Genomic DNA, 12,982 nt, shown 5'->3' with positions numbered 1-12,982 from the left:
AACCAGGCAATTGAGCAGTGAACCAAGATATACTGAAACAGATATTACAGATTTGGGAGGTGGGGGGAATCCCAGTGGCAACTTCTTCCATCCCCACAGGATTCCTGCGGGTTCTGCAGGATTCCCACGATCCCCATTCCCATGCAGCTTTCTACTTCATAGTTGCCTCTTGGGGGCTCATTTTCAAAAGAGCAAAACGTCCAAAGAGTGGCATTAATCTGCATTTGGATGTTTTCCTCACAAAAACATCCAAATTGGTATTTTCAAAACCAATTTATAGATGTTTTTCTATGAAGTCCGTCAGAAGTGAGTTCAAATCAAAAATGGGAGTGTCAGGGGAATGTTAAGGACGGGATCTAGGTGTTTCTAAGACTTGGACATTTTTCAGCAATACTGGAACAAAACAAAACCGTCCAGGACTAAAACTAAGATGTTTTGAGCTAGACCTGCTTTTATAACGAATAAAGCACAAAAAGGTGCCCTAAGTGACCAGATGACCACTGGAGGGAATCAGTGATGACTTCCCCTCCCTCCCCCAAAAAACGTAATTAAAAACATTACTTACCAGCGCCGCCCTCAGATGTAATACTCAGGTCCATCAGAGCAACATGAAGGTCCCTGGAGTAGTCTAGTGGTGGATGCAGTGCCCAGCAGAGTGGTGGACCCAGGCCCGTACCTCCCCCTACCTGTTACACTTGTAGTGGAAACTGTGAGCCCTCCAAAACTCACCAGAAACCCACTGTACCCACATGTAGGTGCTCCCTCCACCCACAAGTGCAATTGTAATGGTGTACAGTTTGGGGGTAGTGGGTTTTGACTGGGTTATGGGGGCTTAGCAGACAAGATAATGGAGCAACGGTGAGATGTGTACCTGGGAGCATTTATCTGATTCCAATGCTATGCCCACTAGGGTGCCCTACTGCTCTCCTGGGATGTCTGTGCGGCCAGTCTACTAAGAATACTGGCTCCTCCTACATCCCAATGGCTTGATTTTGTGCATTTTTCACTTGGCCGTGTTTTGTTTTGGGTTTTTTTTTTCCGAAAATGGACCAAAAAGATTAATGCACAGGGAACAAAATCATCTAGCAAACAGCCATTTTCAAAGAAAAAAAACAAAAAACATTTTTCTGTTCTCAAAATGGCTGTATTCCCCACTTGAATTTTGGATGTTTTGAGCAAAACTTCCAAAGTTGGACTTAGACATCATATTGAAAATGCACCTCCACGAGGTTCATGACCGTATAAGTATATCCTCCACTTCAGCACAGGCTTCGATGATGGCTATGCTTGCTGTAGACAGGTTCAAACGCCTGGACGTGAAGATCTTACATATTGGGATGCAGCTTCCTATAAGTGCTCAATTATTATTCGGTTATTCCTGATGGAACGTTTCTCTGAAGCTCTCATTCAATGCAAGGATCAATGTAAGCTTTCATTCGCACTGATCTTTGTTAGTAAAGTGGTTTTCTCATAAGAGTAAGGAACACTTATAAATGTATCTGAGTTGGCTAGTAGATTGCTACATGAACTTCCCTATGTTTGCAGTGCTTATGATGTCAAAAATATCAAGTTCTATCTTGGGGTGGGGTAGCAACCTGGGCGAGCCCTTCATAAGAAGTCATTGGTCCATGCCTTGGGGGGGGGGGGGGGGAATCACACGCTTTTTGTGACAGCACATGGGGTCACAGCCATTGAAAGGCTGATAACTGCTGTTTTAGATCTAGTGCTTTCTGTAGTCTCAGAAAACAGGGTGCTGCCAGCTATAGTCTTCAGCTGTGCTAAAATTCAATGCTTGTGCACTCCTAACAACAGCAACAAACCTACAGGTATTAACTTGCAATAAAAATGAAAGGTGAAAAGTTTCAGTACTGGTTAGCATCCTGTTGTAAATCAGCGTACTGGAGACTGATGTCGTGGCATAGCCACACATGATTTTTTTTTTTTGGGGGGGGGGGAGGGGGCAGCAGGCACACTAATCTTACCTGTGCTAGTTATGCTCTTATTGGCAAATAATGCCTCACAATGCACATGACAAACACATTTCTAAGTAGCCTGAAACAGCTAATATGCATCATGGGTGACATTTTAAAATTGTATACTCAATTATTTCAAGTACATCCCAACACTAAACCATATAAAGGGAAAGGAATGGGAAATGGGACTTGATACACCACCTTTCTGTGGTTTTTGCAACTAAACTCAAAGTGGTTTACATAATAGATATCAATACTTATTTGTACCTGGGGCAATGGAGCGTTAAAGTGACTTGTTCAGAGTTCACAAGGAGCTGCAGTAGGAATTGAACCCAGTTCCCCAGAATCAAAGTCCACTGCACTAACCACTAGACTACTCCTCCACTCCCTGCTGATGGAAACCATTCAGTTACATAAAAGATGTCTTATTAGGCAACATCCTGCATCTTAAATGTATGTTCACGTTCTGGGTTTATCTCACCAACAGCAACACCAGCTCCTTTTATGCCAGATGCTATGTGAAGTAATACAAAACCCTGCCAAAAAAGACACTCTGGACTTTACCATACCAAAACAGCACTAACTCCCAGAATACTTCACATACAGAACACAGACCAAAACAGAAACAAGCCTACAAAAATACCAAAACTGAAATTAAAGCCCAAGAAAGAGAAATGGAAATTCATATTGCCCTGTACTGAGCAAAATATGCACAGAGATGCAGATTCCCAAAGCAGATATATTCCAATCACTACAAACTTGCTTATTTGTATCTTTGCTGCCTGATCTTTTGGTTTGTTTGTTTGTTGTTTGTTTTTTTGGGGGGGGGGGGTTAATGGTCCTGGTCTCTTGTAAGCACAGGTGGAACACACAGACAGAAAGATAAGAGAGAGTAACGGGTATTAGCCAGAAAATAAGGGTGACTACCATTAGTTACTGCAACAATGGTCCCTGAGCCAGGGGTCATGTACTTATTAGAGAGCTGCATTGGACTGGGGTTAGCGGACTCCTGCGGGGCTCCCCTCCAGGTCCATGGGACTCCCGCAGGGATGGGCGAAGGAAGGCCTGCCTATCTATCCTTTTCCTGTGCAGTAGCCATTAAAATAGCAGTAAAAAAAAAATAATGGATATGGTTGATATCAATGAAATCCCCATAAGCACTGAGAGGGAAACATGGGCTACTGTTGAGTTATTTTAGTACAGGGGATGTGCACAAATGGAGGAGATTCCAGAAGGAATGGGCGGGAATGGAGGCGATTCCAGTGGGGATGAGCAAAATTTCTGTCCCCATTCAACTTCTCTAGTACTTGTACAGCATCCTTTGGTATCTTGAACTCACCAGCCCTAAATCTGGCCAACATAGTGCCTACAACATCCCCCTGCAAGACACTGTGACCGCCACTTCCATAGCATTCTCAGTGCCAGCCAACGCTGGGCTCAAATCAGGAACCTTCCACATTCAGGGCAGATGCTGTCAATGAGCCAACAGGCTGGATCTCTTATCAACATATATAAAGTATGTTGATAAAAAGGAGCAGCATAACACATTTCAAAGCCTTTGAGTGCATTGTTTCAAGGTGCTAGAAATGGCAGCCAAAACATTGAATGGTTAATGCAGAAAGCCACGAGATAGTGCCACATACCAATGGCTAAGTGAGTGGCATCACTGCAATGCATGTTTAATATATTGTGCGCTCATAAGTACCATGTGAATTAACTCCTGCTCTGAACACTTTTCTGCACTCTACATCCATTAACACATGGTAACTTTCCGCATGAGCCTCTCTGGAATGTCTTTTCGTTTTCTATACTGTAGAAATCCACGCTGAATTAGAAGTCTTTTGGTTTTAGCTGGCCATGCATGCCTACAGGAAATCCTGAAAAGCTATAATTAGGAATTGTCTGTTATTCTTTTACTGGCCCCACAAACACTGTTTTTTTTGCAGGAAATCCCAGGATTCTGAACAAACTGTTGTAAATGGACGTTATGAATAACTTTTCCACTATTTGATGAAAATAAAGAAATCCCGATATTTACCTTTACACTTTGGTAGAGCTGTTAATCTAAAGTAAATGTGACGTTCCCTAACGTAAAAGCAGACTGTACTCGTATTAAAGCGGGAGCGAATAAACAGGTTCGAGTTGCACAGAGCCAAGAGCACTTGTTGCATTTAAGAGCTCGCCAGCAATGGGGCGAACGTCGCGCATCACACGGATGTCCAAAGCTGGCACCAAGAGATCCCTCAGTTTCTAAACGTGTACTTTAGATCGGCCGTCTGCTTGTCCTGCTGTTTGGTTAACAAGTTTCCGTTCTGATGCCTTGGCGGTCAACGGAAACTTTGTACAACTGTACAGGAAAGCAACGGGCTTGAACGGGCCGCGATCACTTTATGCAACTACACCCCCTGGATCTCCGCAAACCCTACCTCCTGATAAGATGCCGACAACTCCTCTCTGATCATTCCTCCGGACGGCAGCCAGGAATACCTCGACCTGACTCCTCTCTCTCCGTTTCACGCGCTTCAGCGCACCTCGTCTGGTGGGCACGCGCGGTTGCCTTCGGCTGGGCTTTGGAGCTGGGCAGGAGCACGGGGCAGGACTGCTGGGTAATGTAGTTTCCTGTAAGTTCCTCCTGGCTCTCTGACTCCGAGAAGCTCACACAGCGCTTGAAGCAGGGCAGGTGCTCACGGTAAATGCTTTGTTGGCCAGGGGCCACTCTGCTCTTTGGTGAAGCTGGACTGGCAGCTGAGCTTGCTTACTTGAGCCCCTAAGGAGAGCTAGTGTACTATTTTGAAACCTGAAATACAGGCCTAAAGTGTTTTTCTCCCAAAAGGAGAGAAGTCAGTGAGAGATGCTGTAGTGGTGGGGCGCCGCTAAAATGATGCTGGATCTGTGGAGGGAGAAATACTGCACCGGCAGGTAGATGAGAGGGGGGGGGGGGGGGGACAGAAGAGAGAGGGACATTTGCAAAATTCCTGGGAGAAAGGCAAGAGAAGGAGAGATGCTGGGCATGGGGAGGGATAGGGACACAATAATAGCCATAGTGGGTCAGACTGATGCTCCAGACTCCTGAGGCAGGCCTGTGGCCGAAACACAGTACTGTGTCGAGTCTACAATAAAGTTCGCTTCTTTATATATCACCATAGTCTCTACGTCCTGAAGTCATTGGTCCACTTCCCACTTTGTTTTGTGTATCTTTTACCTGTGGGATTTAGTGTTCATGCACCCAGTGGAGAGCCTACTCCAATAGTGGTCAATCCAGGTCGCAGTACCTGGCATAAACTCAGGGGCCCTTTTACCAAGCCACGTAGGCGTCTACGAGTGCCCAATGCACACCAAAATGGAGTTACCATGTGGCTCTTGCGGTAATTTCATTTTTGGCGCGCATCCAATACATGCGTCCAAAAAATAATTTTTATTTCAGACGCGTGCCAAGTGGCATTTGACACACATCGGTCATTACCACCCAGTTACCATGTGAGATTTTACCGCTAGGTCAATGTCTGGCGGTAAGGTGTCAGACCCAAAATGGACATGTGCCAATTTTGATTTTGCCGCACGTCCATTTTTGGCAAAAAATTTTAAAAGGCTTGTAGGTGCGCTGAAAAATGGATCTGCGCGCACTCAAAACACACACCTACACTACCGCAGGCCATTTTTCAGCGCACCTTAGTAGAAGGACCACCCAATTAGTAGCAACATTCCATGCTTCCAGTCTCAGGGCTATGGCATTTTCCTCTAGGAACTTGTCCAAACCTTTTTTAAAGCAATACAAAATGGGTGAGGATCAAAACGATCTCATACTCATTCATCATCATACAGAAACGGAGCCCAGCCATCACTTCACAGGTGGAGTATAACGCCCTCGGGCCAACGGTGGCCAGTGTTTCGCTTTGCTGCTTCAGGGTCCTGAATGTCAAGAAATCATAGGCTATATCTCAGTGCTCTGCATACATCCACCGTTGGCCCAAGGGCATTATACTCCATCTGTGAAGTGACGGCTGGGCTCCGTTTCTGTATTCCTGCTATCTCTTTAAAAGGCAAGTGCTTTTGTTTTGTAAAACATGATTTTGAAACAGATGTCTTTATTGAAGTAATATACACTCACACATTTAAAAAAAAGTTAGAAGTTTTTTTGCCGATTATAAATGAATATGAGATTGTTTTGATCTTTACAGCTCTGTGAATCTGTTTCGATCTCAAACTTTTTTAAAACCCAGATACACTAACTGCTGTAACCACATCCTCTGGCAAAGAGTTCCAGAGATTAACTATACATTGAGTGAAAAAATATTTCCTTCTATTTGTTTTAAAAGTATTAGCATGTAACTTCATTGAGTGTCCCCTGGTCTTTGTACTTTCTGAAAGTGTAAAAACTTTATTCACTGTTACCCATTCTACAACACTCAGGATTTTGTAGACCTTAATCATATCCTCCCTCAGCCTAGTCAAAATCTTCAGCCTTTCAACCCCTTGATCCGTTAACTTTTAGTCCCCTTGGCCTCCTGTAATCAATAATTATCCCAGCACTTCTCTTCCCAGAATAATCTGGGGAAATGGGGGGGGGGGGGGGGTCCTTTTACTAAGGTGTGCTGAAAAATGGGCTGCACTAGTGTAGATGCGTGTTTTGGGCGCGCGCAGATCCATTTTCAGGCCTTTTTAAAATTTTTGCTGAAAATGGACATGCGGCAAAATAAAAATTGTCACGCATCCATTTTGGGTCTGAGATCTTACCGCCAGCCATTGACTTAGCGGTAAGGTCTCTCGCATTAACCGTGCGATAATCACCTACGCGCGTCAAGTTGGACTTACTGCCCGATTTTCACCGCGCGCCAGAAAATAAAATATATTTTCTGGTGCACGTAGCAGACGCACATCAAAAATGAAATTACCAAACGGGCCATGCGGTAGTCAGGCGGTAACTCCAAATTGACGCACATTGGGCATGTGTAGGCGCCTACGCAGCTTCCTAAAAGGGCCCCTGGGTTATTTGCAAACTCCCCACGCTTCCTGCTAGTAAAAGTATCTCCTGTTATTTCTTTCAGTTCTATTTCTGTCGGGATCTATCCTTTTGCTTTGACTGCAGCAGCTTGTTGGCGCCCTCCAGGAACTGCTGCTCTAGACCACTGCCTAGTCCTGCTAAATGGTTGTGCTGGCCCTGCTTTTGTGGACGTGGAGTGCATGAAGAACGAGTGATCCCTTAGAACCTAAGACTCCCACCATCTGTTGATCCCATTCCAATAATCTGTTCCCAAACACTGCAGAGGTTAACAATTGCTGTAACCTCTGAAACTGGCTCCCTGCACTTAACTGCCACAGGGGGACTAGCCCCAGTACCAGAGAAAAAGTGAGCACTCACATTTTTTGTAGCCCCACGCACTTTTACATTTACTGTTAACCATTTTTCTGTCCCTTCATATATTTGCAATGCATTTTCTTCCAACGTAGCATAGCGATGTCAAGAGTGGCCCATTCTAAAGCTGGAGATTTACCACCACAATAAGAACATAAAAATAGCCATACTGGGTCAGACCAATGGTCCATCTAACCCAGTATCTTGCTTCTAGCAGTGGCCAATCCAGGTCACAAGTACCTGGCAGAAACCCAAATAGCGGCAACATTCCATGCTACCAAACCCAGGGCAAACAGTGACTTCCCCCAATATTGAACTATTGACTTTTCCTCCAGGAACTTGTCCAAACCTTTTTTTAAACCTAGATCCTTTTTCCATTCTTCTAAGGATGCTCTTTTGGCTGTAATAACCTCTTTCACTTCACCTTTTACCTACACTGGCTGTTGTTTGTTCTTCTTTCCACCTTTGTTAATACGTGGAATACATCTGGTCTGGGTTTCCACGATGGTATTTTTAAACAACGTCCATGCCTGATTTAAAGTCCTAACCTTTGCAGCTGACCGTTTTGCTTCTTTTTAACCATTTTCCTCATTTGTCATAGTTGCCCTTTTGAAAATTAAATGCTTCTACAATAGATTTCTTTAGTGACTTCACTCCAGATAGCCCTGGAAAGGGGATATTAGCGGTATACAAGAATTGATTTGATAGCTCAAATTTGATCAAGTTATGATCACTCTTTCCTAGCGGATTCAATACCATTACCTCTCGTACCATGCCCTGCATTCCACTAAGGACTAGATCTAAAATAGCTCCCCCTCTTGTCAGTTCTTGGACCAGTTGCTCCAAGAAGCAGTCATTCATTACATCTAAGAATTTTACCTTTCTAGTGCTCCCTGATGTAGCATTTATCCAGTCAGTACTGGGGTAATTGAAATCACCCATTATTATAATGTTGCCCAGTTTGCCAGCTTTCCTAATTTCTGTAAACATTTCTTCATCTGTTTTTTCGTTCTGTCCTGGCGGATGGTAGTATAGCCCTACCAATATACTCTTTCCCTTCACACATGGAATTTCTATTCACAAGGATTCCACACTGCTATCTGTGTCATGTAGAATATTTATTTTGTTTGATTCAATTCCCTGTTTAACATATAGCGCAACCCCCTCTAATTTGATCTACTCTATCATTGCGATATAATTTGTACCCATGATAACGCACAGGGGCATAATCGAAAGAGAAGGGCACCCATCTTTCGACACAAATCGGGAGATGGGTGTCCTCTCAGGGTCACCCAAATCAGCACAATCAAAAGCCAATTTTGGGCGTCCTCAACTGCTTTCCGTCGCGGGGACGACCAAAGTTCATGGAGGCGTGCCGGCAGCGTAGCGAAGGTGGGACGGGGGCATGGTTAAGAGATGGGCATCCTCGGCCGATAATGGAAAAAAGAAGGGCGTCCCTGATGAGCATTTGGCCGACTTTACTTGGTCCTTTTTTTTTCACGACCAAGCCTCGGAAAGGTGCCCGAACTGACCAGATGACCACCGGAGGGAATCGGGGTTGACCTCCCCTTACTCCCCCAGTGATCACCAACCCCCTCCCACCCAAAAAAAATTTTTAAACATATTTTGCCAGCCTCTATGCCAGCCTCAAATGTCATACCGAGCTCCATCATAGCAGTGTGCAGGTCCCTGGAGCAGTTTTTAGTGGGTGCAGTGAACTTCAGGCAGGCGGACCCAGGCCCATTCCCCCCACCTGTTACACTTGTGGTGGTAAATGTGAGCCCTCCAAAACCCACCCGAAACCCACTGTACCCACATGTAGGTGCCCCCCTTCACCCATAAGGACTATGGTAGTGGTGTAGAGTTGTGGGGAGTGGGTTTGGGGGGATTTGGGGGGCTCAGCACCCAATGTAAGGGAGCTATGTACCTGGGAGCTATTTGTATATATTTTTTTACTTTTTAGAAGTGCCCCCTAGGGTGCCCGGTTGGTGTCCTGGCATGTCAGGGGGACCAGTGCACTACAAATGCTGGCTCCTCCCATGACCAAATGCCTTGGATTTCGCCGGGTTTGAGATCGCCGGCATTTTTTTCCATTATCGCTGAAAAACAAAACCGGCGATCTCAAACCCGGCAAACTCTGGCATTTGGCCAGGCTAAACCGTATTATCGAAAAAAAAGATGGTCGGCCATCTTATTTGATAATACGGTTCCGGCCAGCTGTTGCGCCGCCACCAAAATAGATCGCCGACGACCTATTTCACTGGCAACGTTCGATTATGCCCCTCTATGTTACTAAATGCACATGGATAAAGATGGAAGCAAACCTGTGATACCTATCAATATGGCATTCACACCTGCCACTGCTTTATACTCGGCCGTGGCCAGCTTGCCATTATTTGATGTCTTTCATACCTCCAAAAGTACCTATCCTGCTAGTTCCAGCAGATCCTCTGTCCTGCACAATATTGTCTTCATAGCTACAGAGATAAGCAAGGCTCATTATGAGTCCAAACCTCGAGTCTTAGGTAGGGCAGCCACTACTGGGCGGGGAAACCCCAATATGCCACCTCAGTGCCCGTCACAGAGAGAATGAACAATGCAGAAGAGATGTAGGAATTTCTGAGGAGATGAAGGCCTAAAAGGTAACAGGATGCTATGAGTGAGGATATGATAGTGTGGGAAGCAACAATATACTACAGCTGACCCTGATGTGCAATGCAGTAGAAAAAAAATAAATTAGTCTGCTTTCAGAGGTAGATGCTGGAAAAGATGATGGGTAACTAATTTAAAATGTTGAGGGTATTTTGTAGGATATGTGGTGCAAAAAGATATACATGTGTTTCATTTTACAGCACAGGAAAATCATGATAATGCATAGCAATAGTTGTACAATTGTAAAAATAATGATAGGATGTGTTCTGTTCTCTCTCCTTATAGGGTCTGTCTACGCAGGAGATTAGAATGCAGTTAACCAGAGTACAGAACATCACTGTGAAGACTCAGAACTCTTGAACCAAACTCTTCTTTAATGCAAATCAAACAAAAGAAAATAACTTACTGTTGTAGATGTGGTGGACAAGAGTCTCTGCCTTCCAGAACTGAGAGTCTGTTCGCTACCAGCTCACCCTGTCTCTCACTGCAGAGATAAGCTGGGGTGGCTTTCAACACTGAATAGTGAATGCTGTAAAAACCTGGTCATTTACAGTAGCTTGAAAGAGGGGGAGTGTGCAACAGGGACAGCAAAGTCAGCTTACATTCCTTAGAAAACCATGCTGTAGTCACATTCTCAAACCCCAAAAGGAGAGAAGGGCGGGCGGGTGGGCTCCAGCCCACATAACAGGGACAAGGCCAGCCAATACGAAAAGTCCCACAAGGCAAAGGGAACTGGGACATGTGCTCAGGAAAAGCCTATTACAGAGCACTGCAAGAAGACCAACATTTGTAGTCCAAAGGCACTTCCTGCCTTTCTTAAAAACACAAGCAATGTAAACTGTTACAGGCAATGCAATCTGATATAACAATGTCCAACATATATACAAAATAAACATTGTGCGTCCATGAATATGGGGGCAGAACAGGGTGAATAAGAACATTAAAGACATGATCAGCAGTAGGTGAATACCCAAATAAAACTTCCCACACAGAGACGTGAACATCTTGTAGTAAATTTACAACAGTTTGTCGAATCTGAAAACCTGGTCTACTTGCAGCCCTCGAGAACTGAACTTGGACAAGCCTGTTTTAGAGTCAGATGCTAAAAGCAGGGGTGAGCAACCATGGTCCTCGAGGGCAATAACCCAATCAGGTTTTCAAGATTTCCACAATTAATACACGTGAGCTATTTGCATACAATGGAAGCAGTACATGCAAATCAATCTCATACATATTCATTATGGAAATCTTGAAAACCAGACTCGATTGTGGCCCTTGAGGACCATGGTTGCCCACCCTTATGCTAAGACTATCGAGACTTGGAAATGTGGTAGAGCAGTTGTCCTGATGAAGTACATCCAATGCGCTGACAAGATCAGTTTGTCCTTTCCTTCTACGGCACAGATATTTAGTTTTATTTGGTGGAAATGAGATTGTTAATGTTATTACCATAGATCAGTCCTGGAAACACCCCTAAACAATCAGGTTTCCAGGATACCCATAAGAAATATGCACAAGATAAATTTGCATGCATTACCTCCACTGTATGCAAATCTATCTCACGCATATTCATTGTGGGTATCCTGAAAACCTGATTGGCTAAGTGTATCCCAAAGACTGGGATTAGAACCCTTGCTGTAGATGGAGGACCTGGCAGTAAGCTAAGACCCCACAAGTGGTTTGCAATCTTGAGTCTTTATCTGCATTTAAAGAGGACTCACAGAGAACATGTTACTGTTCATCATGAAGCGCTGAAATCAAGAACAGAATTGACAACTAGGAATCCACATATTGTTTATAAATAACAGATACTTTTATTCTTCCACCTATGATAAATCTTAAGATGGCTAAAATGTGTATCGCAAGAATGACAATGTCTTAGTTTCAGCATCTGAGGCTTACAGCTCTGGAGGCTCACCAGCTTAGTTGAATGAGAAATCTAACATGCGCGGACACTGGAGCAGGTTGCAAATTGTGCATCTCCAAGCAGGCGTCCAAAACATATTTCATGTTTACAGGTAGACGGGAAGATGCAGGGAAGTGGGACTAGAAGGTGATTTTACTCTCTCTCATTTCTTCAACCATGCAGTCATTAAAGGCTGGATTCAGTAAATGGCACTGAGAATTCAGCGCTGAAAAAAACTGGCGCTAAATAGAGTCGCACTTAGTGCCAATTCCCGTACCTTAGTTTAGCCACTTGCTGAAATCTGGTGTAAATGATGGCGCTCAAGTTAAGGGGTCCTTTTACTAAGGTGCACTGAAAAATGGCCTGAGATGGGGTAAGCGCGTGTTTTGGAGGGTCACTTAACTCCACTCTTCCGCCCCCCCCCCTTTCCCCCGGTACCTTTGAATCCTTTAGTTCTTCACCAACAGCGAGCAGCAACACATTCCCCCTGCTTGTGCCGGCCCGAGCCTTCCCTCTGGTGCAACTTCCTGTTTGCGGGACCCGGAAGTTGCAGCAAAGGGAAAGCTCAGTGCCGGCACAAGCAAGGGGAATGAGTTGCTGCTGGCTGCCAGCAAAGACCTAAAGGTTTTAAAGGTGCCGGGGAGGGGATGTTTCGGGTGGAGTGCAGTTGTGAACCCCCCCCCCCGATCGCCTGGGGGGGGGGGGGAGGGAGAGATGTCAGGCCAGGAGGGGGTGGCAGGGATTGTTGTGTATACCTACTTTGGGCTCAGTCTGCCCAAAATCGGGTGCCTGGCTATGCCCCTGAGGCATTCACAAAGCTTCCAAGTTACCCAGTTCCAGGCAGGAGTTTTTAAGCCAGTCATAGATTTCCAACAACGTTATTGTATACAACACCTTGAATGGCAGAGCCAAGAAGAAGATATATAAAGTTTAATAAATAAATAAACAAATAGTTACTATTTCTTTTATTTGTTGTCAGTTTTAGGGTTTTTTCCTTGTTCTGTATTATTCAAAACGTTTTTTCACTAAAAAATATAAAAAAAAAAAAAAAAATCTTCATCATGGTGCATTATGGGGTCTGCAGCACTGGTTTCAATG

The 12,982-nt window shown here is 44.5% G+C and overlaps 1 protein-coding gene across 1 annotated transcript in view; it reads right to left on the bottom strand.

Moving 5' to 3' along the window:
• Positions 1–4,530, bottom strand: part of PACC1 (proton activated chloride channel 1) — an 80,115-nt gene extending 75,585 nt beyond the window's left edge. Inside the window, 1 exon segment of the mRNA XM_030194646.1 lies at positions 4,400–4,530. Within this exon segment, the coding sequence (XP_030050506.1) occupies positions 4,400–4,435 (36 nt within the window). The 5' untranslated portion in view covers positions 4,436–4,530.
• Positions 4,531–12,982: the final 8,452 nt, after the last annotated feature.

The sequence above is a fragment of the Microcaecilia unicolor genome, chromosome 3 (assembly GCF_901765095.1).
Source record: "Microcaecilia unicolor chromosome 3, aMicUni1.1, whole genome shotgun sequence".
NCBI classification, from domain to species: Eukaryota; Metazoa; Chordata; class Amphibia; order Gymnophiona; family Siphonopidae; genus Microcaecilia; species Microcaecilia unicolor.
This window is presented reverse-complemented; position numbering and strand designations above follow the sequence as displayed.